This window comes from Acyrthosiphon pisum, chromosome X, assembly GCF_005508785.2.
Source record: "Acyrthosiphon pisum isolate AL4f chromosome X, pea_aphid_22Mar2018_4r6ur, whole genome shotgun sequence".
NCBI lineage: Eukaryota > Metazoa > Arthropoda > Insecta > Hemiptera > Aphididae > Acyrthosiphon > Acyrthosiphon pisum.
In genome coordinates, this window is record NC_042493.1 from 71,343,521 (window position 1) to 71,361,821 (window position 18,301).

At 33.0% G+C, this 18,301-nt stretch overlaps 1 protein-coding gene across 1 annotated transcript; it reads right to left on the bottom strand.

Annotated features, from left to right (window-relative positions):
- Nucleotides 1-15,261: 15,261 nt before the first annotated feature.
- Nucleotides 15,262-18,086, bottom strand: LOC100570066 (myosin-10). Its single transcript, XM_003242554.4, has 3 exons — nucleotides 17,991-18,086; nucleotides 17,513-17,923; nucleotides 15,262-16,280 (listed from the first exon to the last, which is right to left on the bottom strand). The coding sequence occupies exons 2-3, from the start codon at nucleotides 17,921-17,923 to the stop codon at nucleotides 15,351-15,353; spliced, it is 1,341 nt and encodes a 446-aa protein (XP_003242602.1). The 5' UTR covers nucleotides 17,991-18,086; the 3' UTR covers nucleotides 15,262-15,350.
- Between the last annotated feature and the right edge of the window lie 215 nt (nucleotides 18,087-18,301).

The window sequence follows — 18,301 nt, forward strand, 5'->3', positions numbered from 1 at the left end:
ATAAACGTTATATAACATTTCTTATTTCCTTAGCTACTGAAAATGTTCTGTACATCAGTTGCGTATTCAGAATTATTTTGTAGTGATAGCACTATTGCAGTTCCCTAAAAAGTATATATACAAAATGTATAACACTTTATAGCTCACAGGTTACACAAAGCTCATCGTATTACATTCAAAATAGCATTCTATATAATATTATGTACCTATATAATAATTATATACCTAATTTCTTAAAATAAGTATAAATACTACAAGTTACAACCGAAAAGTGAAGATAATTTTCATAATATAATATTAATAACATTAATATATTAATATACCGTAAGCATAATGAGATGCATCATATACAGGATGTATGTATAATACAGCATCATATTACTATAATATGTGTACCACGAGACCAACAACTAAAAATATCGACGTCAAAACCCATAGGTTGTCAACATTTGGAGTCCTACACTTCTACCTATAGTAACTCGAAAAATCGCATCTCAACGATGAGTCGGAACAATTATTTACTTTTGTAGTTTTCAATAGCGTATACAAATAAAATCGCTAGATCAGGTTTCAACCGTTGTATACGCGACTATAATATATACTGCAATCGACATAAAATTATATTAAAGGATGTTTTGATGGATACGTTTTGTCGATGTGTTTACGTTTAGTACACATATACATTATATATACATTATACATTATAGATATCATATCAAATAATATATCTTAGCACTCGTCGGTTGTCTGAAATGCGTTCGGTCTACTATTTCGGATGATACACAAAAATCGTTAGAAAATAAGACGTTATGAGAGCCATCAACTTATTATTATTATCATTATTATCATCGCCGTCACTATTGTCTCGCACAACACGCGGCCCTTTTAATAATCACATTTTTGGAGTTTTCGAAATTCCTATTATACCCACTTTACCGCGGTATACAGAAACCCAAACGCCGTGCAGTAATAAGTTATAAAACCTAAATCATCGTCAGTGAGTCAGCACTTTTAATCGAACATCGTTTTCCCGGACATAATGTATTGTAGTTTGTGACCAGCAGACTGTTAAACTTGAGCGACTTTGCTAAACTTGGTTACGTATATTTATGACATTATATTATTATACTTATGGATTTATATTATTATGTGGCATGTTAAAATTTGTTATTTCAACAGTACATTATTGTTTAAGACATTAGTCTTTGTCAACACAAGTAGTGCATGACCGTTACACACATGCATCACGGATGCGGGCGGGCTGGGACAAAAAGCCCCGGATTATAACATTATTTCAAAAGGCTACAAAGGAGTAGCTATTATTATTACGGACGCATTGTAAGATTTATTTTCATACCTTTATCGTTTATTGTCGGCGACGTTTGTACACAATAATGTACTGCGACACTACAATCAACACCGCCGTGCTTACAGAATATAGTTTATCATATTATTCAACTCTTATTATAGTCAACTAGTCAAGCACAATATTGACTGTGATGCCTATTGTGGTAAAATAATTTCGAATTTTTATGAGGTAGGTATTCCTTTTTTCGATCAACGATTCAAAAAAATTCTAAGCGATAATTCAAATGTTTATAATTTCTTTAAAAATGTAAAATTTTAAAACCACCAAAACATATTAGTTATAATACGTTACGTATTATAACATAACTAATATGTATGTACTGTGTACTAGAGCGTGGATTTTTGTGCAATTGCATATTTTTGGGATTTTTGTCAGCAATCTTTATAAATTCTAATAGGTACCTAGTTTGAACTTTTGAAGCTAATGCCGATTTTTATTATTTATATTACAGCATATTATGTCGTGTGTAGTTAGTTTTGATATCAGTGTAAATTGACCTATTATAAAACTTTTAGGTAAGGACATTATTTGTGCTAAAGCGTCGGGTTTTTATTCGATATTTTAATTTTCAAACTAAATAAGAACATTTTTAATTTGTTATATTTCACATATGGGTACCCATATTTTAAAATTTAAATTTCAAGACAATATTCTTACCTAAAAGTTTGATTATAGGTCAATTCACTCTAATATCAAAACTCATAGCACACCATTGAAACTAGTGGACAAAATTTACTATGTCGTATGTTTGTAAGACTGAGACAACAGTCAACAAGTGCATGGGGCATGGGTAGTGTCCTCTTAATAAATCTAGGAACAAATATTTACGTGAAAAAAAGCCTTGGACCACAAAACTTAGCTATGAATTCACGATTAACATATTAATCTACAATTCTATAAGAATTAATTTTATTAAGTTTAGTTAATTATACTAATTACATTATTAATTCTATTATAATATGCCATATATAATTATATTATGTTAAACATTTTATTTTGGAACCTTAAAGTTATAATGAATGAAAAATACTAAAGATAGGTTAGTGAATGACTGAAAATCAGGTCTTTCATTTGAAAAAGAAATTCCGTTTATTTAAATTTTAAAATATAGTTAATACCTATTCAATTTAAAAATAATAACTAATGCAGGCATTTAATGGTCGTAGCCTTTTAAATCACTAGATTTTAAAATATTTTGTTTTGCATTATTTTTCGTTCAATGATATTCTATAAATTACGTTTTGCGTTATGTTTTGTTTAATTATATATAATTTTTTTTGTAAATCGTTATGTTTTGTTTTGCGGCATTTAATTATTTTTGACTATCACTTTCCGTTATAATGACTACAAATTTCAATCGTTTTTTGTCTAACGTTATAATCATAATGTTACTATAACGTTTGCAAGCCCTGCTAAAAACTGTGTTTCATACTTACAATATTAACATTTTAGTAACCTCTTAAACTAATCTAAAATGTTCGATGTACATTTTACCTAAAAAAGACACTGAAAATTGAGTTTTTGAGTTTTTATTTAAAAAAATGTTAATAATACTTGAAATAATGATTTAATAGAATCATCTAGTAGTAACTACACACTCACGGTTATTATTACTTATTATCTATCCATGAGAGATATTTTAGTTGTGTCAGATATTATATAAAATATATTAATGTTAGAGTAGGTACAGACGTACAATAATGAATAAACATATTGCAAAATATTGCAAGTTTTTGCTGTTTGTACATGGTTATCCTCAATTTATAATAATATTATATATTATTGTTGAGGATTATTTCTCTAATTTTTCATAGGATCATATCGCTAAAGTCGATTTAAGGACGATTTTTCGAATTCAAAAAATTGATAGCCAAGACGCCGGTACTTTGAAAAAGTGAAATATTTTTCTATACACGTAAGAATGTAATACGTTTAATGTTTATATGTGCACGTTCATCGATAATTAATTATTATATTTATGGCCTACAATAAAACGGGGATTTCGGCTGAATCGATATAAGCCGCCGTCAATAATTTTGACCTGTTGGAAAAACGTCCCTGTGGTGTTTTTAATCCTCTTCGGATTGTACGACAAAAAAAAAAAATAATAATAATAACAATAAAACCATTTTATTTATACAGACGGTCGTTGGGCGGCTTATTGCTAGAAAATACCACGTACGACGCCTCAAGTCGGTCGGGATCTATCCAATTTACCCGCCAAAACGTCGTATGACAATATATGGCATTGTACCTAATACCTACCTATACAGAATTTTATATTGTATATTATACACGGTGAAATGCCCGACGCCTGTTGAAATCTCTTGTGCGCCGCATTCGTGTGTATGTAGAAGATACCTACGACTGCACATACTATTGTTCCTGTCGTCCCTGCGTGATTCCGAGAACTGACCTGCTATAATGGATATACCGGATCTGTATTGTTATATATTGTATACCGTATATTGTTATATTTTTATGGACCACGGTGCACGCTGTGTAGTGGACAGTGACTCGACAATTCTTCTCGCATCAAAAGATTCACACATTTTATAATAGAAGGGAGTATATATTTATTATATTTATATATTAGGTACGGCGTATGTATTATATATTATGTACAACCAACCTACAGGTTGTAGGTTGACTCGAGTTTGTACAACGTTCCAGTGTTTATTCGAAACACACATAAAACCGACCGAGTGCTTTATTGTTATACCGTATTGAGCATAATTGAGTTTGTCTTTTAGAGTTGGTAGCAGCGATGATTATATCATTTAAATGCATTCTGTAGATTGTATAATGTAAATTGTATTGTTGTCAATTATCACTATTACCATACGTCTTGTGCACATTTAAATTCAGAACATAATATAAGTGTACCTATAGTATTTTATAGCAATAATAACGAATTAAGAAAAAGCTTGGAAAAAAAACCAAATATTTTCCAGTACCTATAGTTTTAATTACATGCACACTATGACGTATTGACGCGTCATCTGAATTAAAATTTATTTTTAATAAAGTTGACAATTTCCGTGTTAAAATATTGGTACTCCAGATCTATGATACTAAAATACTAAATATTAGAGATAAATGTGTGAGATTGATTTAAAAAGTAGTAAAATAAGTATTTTATAAAACGCATTGTTGACTTTAGATAGATTCTAAGGAAATTATCTTAGCAAAATACCAACGCATGCAGGGGCGTAATTATGGGGGGGGATTAAGGGGATAGATCCCCCCCCCAAAACTTTATTTTTACTGCTCACATTTTGATCAAAGTATTGATAATGACCATTCATGTTTGCTAAACGTATATCCCCCCCCCCCCCCAAACAAAATTCCTAATTACGCCACTGAACGCATGTTATATTTTGAATACCTAAAATTATATTTTTTTGTTGATTTACAACATATCTTTAAATCAATAGAATTTACTTGTATGTTTTACATTTTAGAATGACGAGAGCCAAATTAAAAATGTTCAAAACAAATAACTTTTGACTTGACAAAAAAATGTTTTTTTCCGTTTATACATTTTCTTATTTTTATACAAGTTAACCGAATTTTGACACGAATAAACACTGTTTTTCACTGTGAATACATAATATTGTTTTCGTATTTTGTATTTTATACCTACTGTTTTTAGAACTGACGTAGTTGCTTACGTATAAATACGTAGTTATATAAGTGTACTTATAGGAAGGTTGGTATATTAATTGAGTGGTTAAGAGTTGCTGCAGCGGCGTGTCGAAGGTATTATGTTAGAGCAATAATTGCTAATATTAAAATAATAATTATTGCTCCTTCAAAATTGTTGGTTGGTGGGTAGTACCCCTGCCATAAAATACCTAGCTCCCTAGGTGACTATATGTATATCGACATATCGTAGAAATATCATATCCGATTATACAAATTGTTACAAATGTATACATATTTTGTACATTTTTTATTTAAATTTTTTTGTCGAGTTGGAAATGCTGTTTTAACATCAAGGGGGTGGGTGGTTTGGTACCTTGTATAAATTTTTGCTCCTTACCAAAAATGAGTTCAACACGCCACTGAGTTACTGTATTATACACCAATTAAAAGTATAATACAATATCACGGCGGTGTGCTTGTGTATAGAGATACGGTGAAGAAGTATATAGGTACCTACGTCAAGGAGAATAATCGTGGCCCTTGTGGGGGCGGAGGGTTGTCGATCTGAAAAATCGATTTTCATTAACAGTCTGAGCTGTGCGGGACGTCACGCATTATTCTAGCAATCCCAACCGTATACCTGACCAGTGACCATATAATATTATATAGTATAATAATATACACGATAATATTTTATACTTATTATACGAAAACCCGTCGCCGAGTAGGAAGGCGTCAACCGCGGGTGCCTGCAATGTCGTTCGTATACAATGGGCGAGCTGCCACAATGTCTGGTTTGTTTTACACCGCGGTGTTCCCGTTTGTGCGGCAGCACATACACAAAAGTAATACATGGACAGGACTCTATATTACACGTAGGTTCAGGAGGTGATGGTGACGGAGGCGGTGGAGGTGGCGGCGGGTATATACGGCAGTATTCTGGTGAATCGTTCTCGGCGGCGGTAAACGTGTTGTTTCCTGTGGGCGTTGATCACGGAAAAAAAAATCACCGAGAGAAAAAGAAAAAATGTAAGTACACCCCGCCGACGACCGACTATAATGCGACACGTCATGTGGTATGCGCCTTTGGAGACACGGCACGGCGCGATGTAAAAACAGACTTTTGTGTGTGTGTGTGTGCTCGAACAATGAACGACGACAAACACCTTGCCATGGCCATTGTCGCGCGGGTCGTCCCAGGTGATGTGAAAATTATATGTTGGTCGCACAAAGGCCTCCGACGTCCTTGGCTCCGCCCCCGACGACGCGAACGACACAAAAAGAAGAGAAAAAAAATTCGGTTCAGTTTTTATATTGTTAGACACCTGAATCCTTTGTGCACGTCCGATTGTTGTACACATAGGTACGTGTTGGTATATATATATATTTTTATACGCGTTATTATTATTATTATTTTCGAGCGAGCGTGCGTGCCACACCGCGAATATAATAATAAATAATAATAATAATATATAAAAGCCCTTTTTACGATTGTCGAACTGATTGATTGCGACCAAACTACACGCACCGCGTTGTTGAAAATACTATAATAGTATAACAATAATAATAATAATGGCATTGTATGATGATGTACGTTGGAGGTAATTGGCGGTGGGCGGGGGCCGGGGGTGATGGCGAACGTGAATCAAGTCGCTGACCGCGCACTTGTTCCGCTGACGAGTGTATTATTAATATTATTTGTTTTAACACCGGCCGAAAAAACGACGTGAAACAAAAATACGCGCACAAAACGTTTTTGTTCGGCTCGTAACAATTATTATCATTATTATTATTATTACTATTGTTAGAGGTGGTCCGAAATTGATCCATCAATAACTCTGCTTTATAGAATGACAACAAGGACGACGACAACGAAATATTATTTATAAAGCCCGGCTTATATAATATTATTATATTATTATCATCATAATAGTTCAGCCACAATCGACAACAATGACACCTAAAAATGGGGTCCGCGCAAACGACATTGTGTCTAATATGAATTGTATTTCGATAATGAATTCATGTACAAATGTTTGTTTTTCAAGAACAACAACACTGCAACACTGCCGAGTGCCGAGTCTGCCGAATATAATTTATATTAACATAATAATAATAATAATATAATGCATTTCCCGTACGGTTTATCATCGGCGAGGGCGTGCCCCGAGTGATTGACCTAGGTAGATGGGCAGATAGGTTAGGTTCCTTGATGAAACTTATTATGTGTGTACGTGTAGTTTTTGACATTTTCAGTGCGACCAATGTCAACAAATGTCAGAAAATGATCGATGATAAATCATTTCAATTCATACAATGACCGCGTGATATTGTTCAAATTAGTCTATAAAAAAATTATAGCTTACTTTGCAAAACGTTTTTTTATCTGAAATTGTCCTCAGATACGTTTAAGCATAGACTATAAAATGGACAACAACGAGTTGGTTCCAAATTATTGGGTTGGTTCCCGGGTTGTCGACAGGTAACATACGAACTGTTTTTTGGATTATCTAAAGTTAACACATGAAATGGTTCCAATGAGCTTCATAATGATAATACAACTATGTTAAACTAAATTTTAAAATGATTATAATACATTCAACCAACAAAAATGCCCTTCCCATTTTACACCGACTTGGGTAGGTCTAGAACCTAGGCACTAAGCCACCTAGGTATAATTAAAAGTGTTGCTATAGTCACTATTAGTCAGTCTATAAACTATGTAGCATATAAATTATATACGCTATACCTAAAATATATATGTATCTGTCAATGCTAATAAATAATAATATTATGAAATAGAATAATAATATGGATACCTAATATGGTATCATAATAATTAATAAGTAGGTTATTACAATAATTAATATTTAAAAAAATATGATTGAGATAAGTATGCATTTACAAGTTACAACATATATTTTTGATAAAATCTAAGATAAATCTATTTGCTCTTATCTACTGTATTTTTAATTGATATTTCAATAGAATATAGTAAATTGTGAAAAATAATATAATATGATATAGTACTTAGGTACATTTAAAAGGAACAACTTCAGAAAATTTGCAATTGTTTTTTGTTCCAGCGCTTACTTGATTTAAATTTTAACATTTTAGCAAAATATTTAAAATGTTAAACAGTTACATCAATATAGATTAGGTAGTATACCTACCTACATTTTTACTATTTTAATTTATGATGATTTTTGTATTGTATTAGTTTCTTCTACTAGACACCAAATCGAGGATGTGGTACCCAGTAAGTATCCTCCCTGATAATTGATATACACCTATTAGAGTTAATAATCATATGAATACTTGTAATCTATATAGACATTTGACGATTCATTTTTGGATTCAAATTATTACGGATATAACGGTGATGACCTATTCGCAATAACGAGATATACCGTATGCACTAGAAACCGATATTATAGACCTGTAATAGATAGAGTCTTCCTCTAATAGATAGTGTCTTCCTCGGGTGGTTTTGTTTTTGACATTATATTCTTTATAGCAGTGCAGTATAGATATACAGCTTGTTGCTAGGCAATGGCCTATCGTTGCTGTCGTAACGGTTTTTGCTGTACACAGAGTTGTTGCATAATATTAAAATATCATATTATAAAAACGTAATCATATTATTGTCGTAAAGTTCACGCAGCGGTTTCGCGGACTCGTCGGTGACATTATAATATCCTATTATTATCATCGTCGACCGGCGTAATGATTACGTACGACACATTATTGTGTCTTTCGATGATTTGCAGTTCCACCGTCGTCGTGTTCGCCTCGTAAGTAGCACTACATATATAATACAATATTTCAATGTATTGTGGTCGAGAAGTGCTCAAATCCGTTCATTAATTGATTGGAGGATGATCATGTTTTTAGTTTTAGTACACTATACTTTAGATTTCAAACTTAATATATTGATTTTATCTTATATTTATTTAAACAGCGGCGGATTGGCCCACCGGGATGCCGGGAAAGTTCCCGGTGGGCCGATAGTCGAACTATTATAACTGTGGGTACGTCATGGATTAAAAATTATTTGATAATAGTAAACTACTTGTCTGCTTTGTTTGTCGTCATATTACGACTTTGGCTATCATTTTCACGTGCTTATTATAACTACTTATAACTTATAAGTAGTAATAATAGTATACATATCACACAAGTTAATAAATATATTTTATTTTGAGAATGTGAATGCGAACCATTTTTAAGGGGTCGGATTTAGGCAACATTCTATATCAATCGTGAGTGCTGTGTGCTGCGTATGTGAGACTAACCATTAATGTTCAAATATATTTTCAAAAATTGGACTTCTGGAAATATATTTTTTTTCTTTCGCTTATTGGTCTATTAAATTTTATGCTCGAACAAATTACCCGCTTTCAACATCCTTAAACTATAAACATTTTTGTATAATTTGTTTTAATATAATTGTATTTAATTAATATTATTATTAAATACATGCATGGCATTTTGGTTGCACTTAATAATACAATCTGATAAGTTTAGTTTCTAAGCGGAGAAATTAATGTATTGATTTTACAATCAGGTGTAGGGTGTGTATGTTACAGTAGTACAAAATACTAGTATAATTGATTACAGTATTGCACTAAAAAATAACAATGTTTCATTATAAAAATGTTGTTTCATTTTTTATTAATGGATTTTTTTTTTACTTTACAGTTTATAGTACCTATACAATATACATATTTCAAATACATAATTAATAAAAATCATGAAAAAAATATTAGATATTTCAATTTTCCAAAAAAAAAATAATATATTTTACGTTTTATTTTATCAATCTAAAGAATTACTCAAATCATAATCAATTCATATCATATTATAATCAATTTTAAATATTCAAACGTTTTTCGATTTTAAGTCAATGAAAAAACCAAAGTGAAATTACGTGAACAAAATTGAAAAGTGATGAAAATTGTTTTATAAATAAGTAAATCCAACAAAATCGAAAAAATTGTAAACGATTGGATTACAAATTTTAGATTTTAATTCGTAATTAAATTTTACTAAATTTTTTTTATATTTTCATATTTTATATTAGAAAATTTAATACGAGATTCATCACAAGTTTTTCTACATTTAATAAAAAAAAATGTACAGCAAAGAAATGAAAATTTGAAACAGGGTTTCATAAGTACCTAGCTCTTTAACAAAAATATCTAAATAATATTATGGTATATTATATAAACACAGTTTTTCTTATAGATATTTTAATTTCAAATTTGGACAAAATTGTCAAAATCTGATATTTTAATAAAGAACAACGAATTTAGTTATACAGGTAATTCTTTTATCATGAAACACTCATTATTTCAAAAAGTTTTAATGGTTTTGAAAAATATTTTTTTTACATAGTTTAAAGTTTTTTTTAAAAAAAAATTATATTTGTAAATACTTTTAATTCTTATAATTTTTAAGTTTTTACTTTTTTGAATGACAACAGATTTTTAATTTCATATTCCAGTAGAATAAAGTAGAATATTTTTGTAAATATTTTTTATTATATATTATTTAGGGCGAGTAGTTTATGAGTTATAAGTATTTAAAGCTTAGATTGACGGAGTGTAGTGGTACGTGGTTACCGCGCAAAATGTTTGTTCACTCTTCCGCTTGTCTAAACTTTAAATACTTTAAATACTCATAAGCTACTCGTCCTAAATTCAATTTTTATGTATCAAAATACTTAGAAAAATATTCTGGTTTGGAATATGAAATTAAAACTCTATATGTGGTCATTCAAAAATGTAAAAAAATATAAGTACGGATAAAAATATTTTTTTTTAATAAAAACGATGTTTATTTAACAACTTGAAACGATGTAAAAAATATTTCCAAAAACATTAATACTTTTTGAAATAATGAGTGTTTCATGATAAAAGAATCACCTTGTTTATGGTTGTATTTAAAAAAATGTTATTCGTGGGTAGGTACTTGAAACTTTTAAATTATGTTATTATATTTTTTGCACTTAAATTAAATTTTTAAACGGAAAAAATAATTCATCTTACTGTAAGACTAATAACTTACTCTTGCAATAATAAAATACTTTTAACAATATAAGGCTGATTGACCTTCTTCGCTATGAATCGGCATTTTCTCTAGACCTCTAATACTCATACATTTATATTTATATTTATTAATGTCCTAACAGATTTTCTAACTAGAAAATGTACATAACAATTCAAAGTTACAATAAACAAAATTGAATAAGTAAAACAAACCTTTAGTTTTTTAAAATCTGGTATGTTCGTACCATCATTAAAATTAAATGTTTAGTATTATACTATAATATTATAGCTCACTGCAGCTAAAGGCATTTTTTTTTTTATTATTATTTATTTTTTTTTAATGAAGTAGATCTGGGAGAGTTGACACGCTCCCATCACTTAGTACTGAAGTAGACACGGGAGAGAAAACATGTTCTCGTCAGGTAGTAGCTACTGGAGTAGACCCATGAGAATTTACAATCGGGAGAGTTTATAGGTCATTATTATTACCTAAGCCACTTAAAAAAAGTCTGCGGTGATACTAGATCGTATAAGGATATACTTACTCCTAGATTACGTGTTATGCAGGAGCAAGGGTCCGATAAATTACCTGAAAGTTTTTGTTAACAACAAGAAGATCGAGAAACCAGTCGAAATCTCGACGATCAAACGGGTCATCAGCACCAACCCGGTGATCGCGGACGATCAGGGAACTCAGTCGAGAATGACGTTCAGGGACGTGTACATGCACGAGGCGACTGACAACAACGGTAATAACCACATGACGACGGACGGTTGTAGAAGCAACCACGTGACGCAGAACTACGATAAGAGAATCGTTGGCGATGACAAGACAGTGTCCAGATTTCCGGTAGATGACGCGCTAGTGCAGCGAATGTGTTTGGACATCGCATCCGCGGTGCACCGGCAGATCAGTGAACAGCCGATGGGTGCCGCCGTGTTTGGCACCACCGCGCCTGGCACCGCATCTGGTACCGCCGCGCAACGGAAATCGGAACAGCAGCAGAAGAAACAGCAGCAGCAGAAGCAGCAGCAGCAGCAGAAGCTAGAGCAGCAGCACCAGAAGCAGCAGCTGCAGCAGAAAAAGCAGCAGCAGCACAAGGAGCAGCAGCTACAAAAAAAACAACAGCAGCACAAAGAGCAGCAACAGCACAAGGAGCAGCAGCAGCAGTACAAGCAGCAGCAGCAGCACAAGCAGCAACCACAGAAGCGGCGGCGGCATTCGTACCAGAAGGTCTCGCTGCGTCCGGTCCGTTACAAGGAGCGCAAAGAGTCGGTGGGCATCGTCACCATAGGACCGGACGATCGTTATAACGAACCGAGTGTTACGCAAGAAATCAGCCGGACCGAATACCCGACCAGCGTCGGCGTGGCCGAAGAGGACCTGGACGACAATAGGCAAGACGAGGACGCGGACCAGTCACCCAAAGTGTGGGAGGTGAACATGGTCGACGATCAGGTCATTATCAATTCGGCTAAAAGCCAAGAGCAAAAATCGGAAGCGTTCGCCGCCGTCGCCGCCGCAGCCACCACATCCGCCGCCGATTACGACGACTGCAACCAGACTTCGTAGACGGCTCACGTCTCGGTGCACTTGCAGTTTCGCGGATACTCATTTTTGTCTTTTTTTTCGTTGCATTTGAGCCACTATAATATTATAATTATTACTTTTATCATTATTATTATATAACGACCGTGGATAGTGTATAGTTGTCGGTATAAATGTATAATGCAGAGAGATGTTACTGCTACGTGGGAAAAACATGTATGTACATAAAATATACATAGTGTTTTGTATAGTTTTTGCCAAAACGTCTTTTATAATATACCTATAACATCTATTACAGATGTCAAAAAAATATTGGGTTTATAATGTGTCATAGACATAACGACTCAGGTTCCGAACAGAGTGAGTTACGTAACCTGTATGAGTGTCGCACATTTCATACTTCGAAGTTCTAATTTCTAACAGTAATATAACTGTATAATTATTAACAAATAATTATAATCTATGGGTGATATTTTGTTAACAACAAAAGTAAATTAGCAATAAAATATAATTCTATACCGTATATTATATATTATTATAGTTGTTGTAAAAAGTAATATTATCAAATGTTTAAATCAGGGCTTATAAAAGCTCCCAAATCATTTATTCTAACTAAGATTTTGCGATTTCCCGAAAACTTGTAAATATAATCATGAATATAATATTCGTTAATAAATTATAATAATAATGGTCGGGAAGTTAGTTTGGCAAATAATACTGTAAAGGTATTAACTATTAATTATAGGTACCTATACTATTAGTTATTAGTATTTGGTATTTTGGTCACGACTCACGACTGTTAATACAGTCGGTTTTATTTGGGTTTTGATGAATTCGGGTGTTTTGAATATAGAATCATTCGGGCTATATGGGTTTCGGATGTTTGTTTTTTAAGGGTTTTTAGGGTTGTTAGGGGTTCCTGTGAAGGCCCTGGTTTAAATTGATATTTAGATGTTCAGTGGTCCCTGCTACCGTGGCATACTAGGACTAGCACATTATCACTGTTTGCGGGTGGCTATTAATGGTTAAAATATATTAATTATAGTTGGGATTCTATACTCGTACCTAAAGAATAATATTATGTGTAAGTGTTTTTTTATCTGTGGAATCCAAAAATCATCCAAATTTATTGAATAGATATATCACGGATTATCAAGATTTTTTTTGTTTACATTATGTGAATAATATCGTAGAACATGAAAGTCATGAAGTCACGTTGGAGGAGCTCCGCATTCATTTGGACGTTCGTCCACCAAGTTATTGAAGAGAACGATGTGACGAGGCGATATATTATATACTTTATAATTTCGTGATATAGAAATATAGAGAAGATAAGACAATATATATATATATATTAAAATAAATTTAACGTTTTAATACATATGATCGAAAGGGGGGGGGGGGCTTGAAATACTATATTATTATATTTGAGTCATGGTTGAAATACACAAAGTTTAATTACGCGTATATACCCCTTCGCAATCAAATATTTTATGATAAAAACAAAAATGACAGCGAAAGGAAGCCAATAATAATCAAGTATATTATATGCGAGGGATTTTGAATTTTTTAGCTTTTGTCAGCGTATTTTTTATGATAAGAAAAACGTATATTTGTAATTTTATATTTAATAATTTTTATGTAGCCATTTTGTTTCTGATGGTAAAAGTCCGAGTCCATGTGCAATAACATGTATATTTCAACCATAAGTTAGTTTCTAAAATGACAATAAAACTAGTTCTTCTAAAGGCTTCCAAAAACCGAACGAAGACCCAACAGGAACCAAACATATCACGATACACTAAATTTCAAAACATGATAAAAACATGATTGTATACAATATAGTATACACAGATTAACACATTTTTTTTTTTTATATTAACAACAATGTACAAACTCATATGCAGAGGACCCATATTGTGCGAAGAAACTGAACGGACTAGGTACTGAAAATAATAATAAAGAAAGGAAAAACAGGATATCCGGCGGGATTACATGGCATTTAAATTTTCAAAGTATCAAGCCTTGTTTTTGAGGTCTCTGAGGATATTACGAGTAATACCATTTGTCTATGTTAATTTTATACCTACCCTATAAGGCACACTTCTCACTTTTCGAAAAACATTGTACATCTATGGTACTTCCATATAAATTTACTTGCAAAACAGCTGAACAACCTAAGAATAGAACTTAATAAACATTTTTTTTGCACCGCTTTAAACCGCTTGAAAATATGCTGGTTATACCTGCGGGTATTAAATTCATCGAAGGGTTGCTGAGTAGGTAGCAATATTAGTATATATTATAGTCTCACTACTCTCCTTAAGGTAACTCGATGTTCAACTCAAACTAACTCTTTTTACGTCCCTCATGCTACAACCTAATTACCTATTTCGCTAACGAGCCACTGAGACGATTAATGTCAAATGCTATGTAGATTTAAATTTAAAATTTTTAAAATTAAATTCTTCTTTTTGTTTTTCCCCATTATATTTTTGTTATGATTACTTCACACTATAACATTTGTTACAGCTGGTTACCATTGTTAATTTCATATTCAAACAAATGTAGTTACAAACTATACACACTTAAAAGAGATCCAGCTCATGAAAAATAAATAAATAACAAGCAAATAATACACTGCGATAGATTTAAAATTTGTTTCAGTTTATTTTGTCGTTGCATTAGCGTACAAACATAACACATCGGATTTGTGGTCAGTCGTCGTCGTCGGTCAAGGGTACATAGGGTTGCAGGGTTTGACCTTGATATTGTTTAGGTCACTGTACAATCTCTTTAGCACGTCAATGAAGGACGGTTCGTTGGGGACGCAACAGATGTCCTGCCGGTTGTCTGCGTCTTCGGACGGATAGCAGTCGGCAGTGCTCGGGCAAGCGCCGCCAAAACCGCCGGTCGCACCACCGCCACAGACACCACCACACGGACGGGCGTCCTCACGCATACGGCTCAGCTGTCGCTCCAACTCGGCGATCTTCTTCTTCTTGCACCGCAGGTCTTCGGTAAGCGTGCATCGTTCCCGCTCCAGGCGTTCGCACTTTTCGTCCTTTGCCCGGTTGAGCGACTCGGCTTTCTGGCGAAGATCGTTCACCAGGCACTCGTTGGTCTGCACCTGGCCTTTGAGCGACTCTATTTTGGCAGCCACTAACCCGTTGTTGCGGCACGCTTCGGTCAACTCGTCTTTGGCCTTGCACAACTTTTCCGACTCCACGCAGTTCTGCTCCCTGAGGTCACTGGCGGCCGCTTCCGCCTCGCGCTTCTCGCGAGCCATCGTCTCCCGCAACTCGGCTATCGCTGCCTCCAGTTTGTTCGCGTTTGCCCTCAGCTCGGAAACCGTCCGGATGGTTGTATCCAGTTCAGCCTTGGCGACTCGCAAGTCTCGTTCCTTGTCTTCCAGCTTTTCCGCCAGCATGGCCCGCTCCCGCTTCAAACACTCATTAGTATTCTTCAACCGACACTTTACGTCCGCCACATCGGCCTTCGACCGTTCCAGCGCACACTTGGCAGCATTGCACGCCGCACACAAGCGTTTGCACTCGGCCTCGCTCGCCGTCAGCAATTTCTTGACGTTTTCGCACTCTTCTTCCTTCGTCTTGAGCGTTTTCTTCAGGCTGTTTATGTTACATTTCATTTCGTCCACACGGGTCTGAAACGATACGTAAATAGTGTAACATCATTGTACTTAATTGTTATTATACCACCGCTGGATTGGTGATTTTTAACATAAATATGTTTTTGGGTTGGGTACAAATATTTTTAATTTCTAACCGATTTTGCGTAACTCTTTGGTTATCACCATATAAATGAATAAAATATTACATAATTACCACTATAGGTATATAATATAATATACAATTAATGGTTACGTATTAATACATACTTATGATTCATAATTAATGTTTTTTGAAGTGGAAAATATTGAATAACTTTTGTCATTTGGTATTGTTTTATTCATGTATCCGACCGCGAAACGCGTATAACGCGAATTTCGATCTTTGACGTGCAAACCACGAGATTTAAGTTCGTGTTAGTGAAATAGATTAACAAATTTAGTATGTAGTAATATGAGATTTTAAAGCTCTTTTAATTTCTGTTGTATGACACACGTCATATAGGTTTATATGAAGTGTGTAGAGTGAAAAAGAAAGCACTTACAAAGATTTAAAGTGTATTTGAATTTCCCAAATACTATATTTATAATGTTACCCCCATCTCAATGTATTACTACCAGTCTGAATTATATAAGATTTTCAGAAAAAAAATAACTTTTTTTATTTTTAAACAAAGGCTCAGTTTCTGTCGATGTTATATTAGTTTTAAATATATATCGTCACAAACATAACGTCGTATCATATAATATTATGTATATTCTTTTTGCGTTTCATATATAAAGTCCAATTTAAAATTAAAACTTGGTCTTAAGTTTATTCTTTGAACAAACAAAATTACATTACATTTCAAACAATATTTCATGTTAAATGCATATTAATTAACTTAATATTATCATCATTATATGCATTATTAATTAATATATTATAATAGTTTAATACATGAATTTATACTTTTAAATATTATAAAAAATTGTTATGCAAGTATATGAAATCAAGTATTTTCATTCGCATACTGACTTTGGGTTAGTCGAGCCTAGCTTATCTACTAATTTTTAAGTAAGACTATACGTTAATGTTGTTTGTTATATTCGGATAATATTATGACAAAGTGCGTTACTATTATCGGTGTGTCCATGTATTTTATCACTATTTCGCCAAATTATTATAATATTTACAACCAACATTAAAATATCGGTACATATCTTTTACTAAAATATTATATTATAGAATCGTACGCACTAATGAAATAGCTAATCATTAGACTTACTTGAGCGCTGCACAATTCATTTTGGATATTGATTTTACACAATTCCAATTTTTCAATTTCCGCAATTAGTGCTTGTTCTTTCCGGTGTAATTTGTTTAGCTTTTCAGTGATACAGTCATTGGCGTTATGCAGTCTAGTGTTTTCCGATCGCAACATGCATTCTTGCACTTCAGCTTCTTTTATCTTTTGTTTTTGTTTGTTAATAATATTGAACACATCATTGTTCGATTGTTTCACTTTACAGTCAACATCTTCTATCCACTGTTGTAAATTATGCAACCGGCATTTTAAATCATCTTTCTTCAAAATATCTTTATCATATGTGACCAACTTTTCCTGAAGTACGCATATTTGACTATTTTGACAGTCCAATTTGTCTTTTAAATCTTGTGTTTTTTGATCTTGTGACATCTAAAAACAAAAAAACATGACACCCAATTATATTTTTCTCGAAAGTTTAATAAACTCATTTACTTACATTAAATTTATTTAATAGAAATGTTTAAAAAATTTTCTTTTCGTTTATAGTAAGTTGTATATTAATAAAACTAATTTCCAATGTTGTTTATAGCAATAATTATACAGTATACCAGCCAGTATCCCTATTATAATAAAGGTGAAATTAAAACAGCTGACGAATTCGCTCTGCTGCGTAGTAGGTTTTGACTTTTCGAGTGTACTTCGTCAGTACCTAAGTAATGTAATAAATGAGTTGAATTTGAATTCAATGACCCAGCCATTGTTTATGAAAAACTATTTTGACCGAAGAAGCTTATATTTCTAATGATA

Excerpts from the sequence above, each read along its gene's own strand:
- LOC100570066 (XM_003242554.4), bottom strand. The coding sequence starts at position 17,923 with ATGTCACAAGATCAAAAAACACAAGATTTAAAAGACAAATTGGACTGT. Across the intron at positions 16,281-17,512 it reads ATGAATTGTGCAGCGCTCAA|ACCCGTGTGGACGAAATGAA; the intron begins GTAAGTCTAATG and ends GTATCGTTTCAG.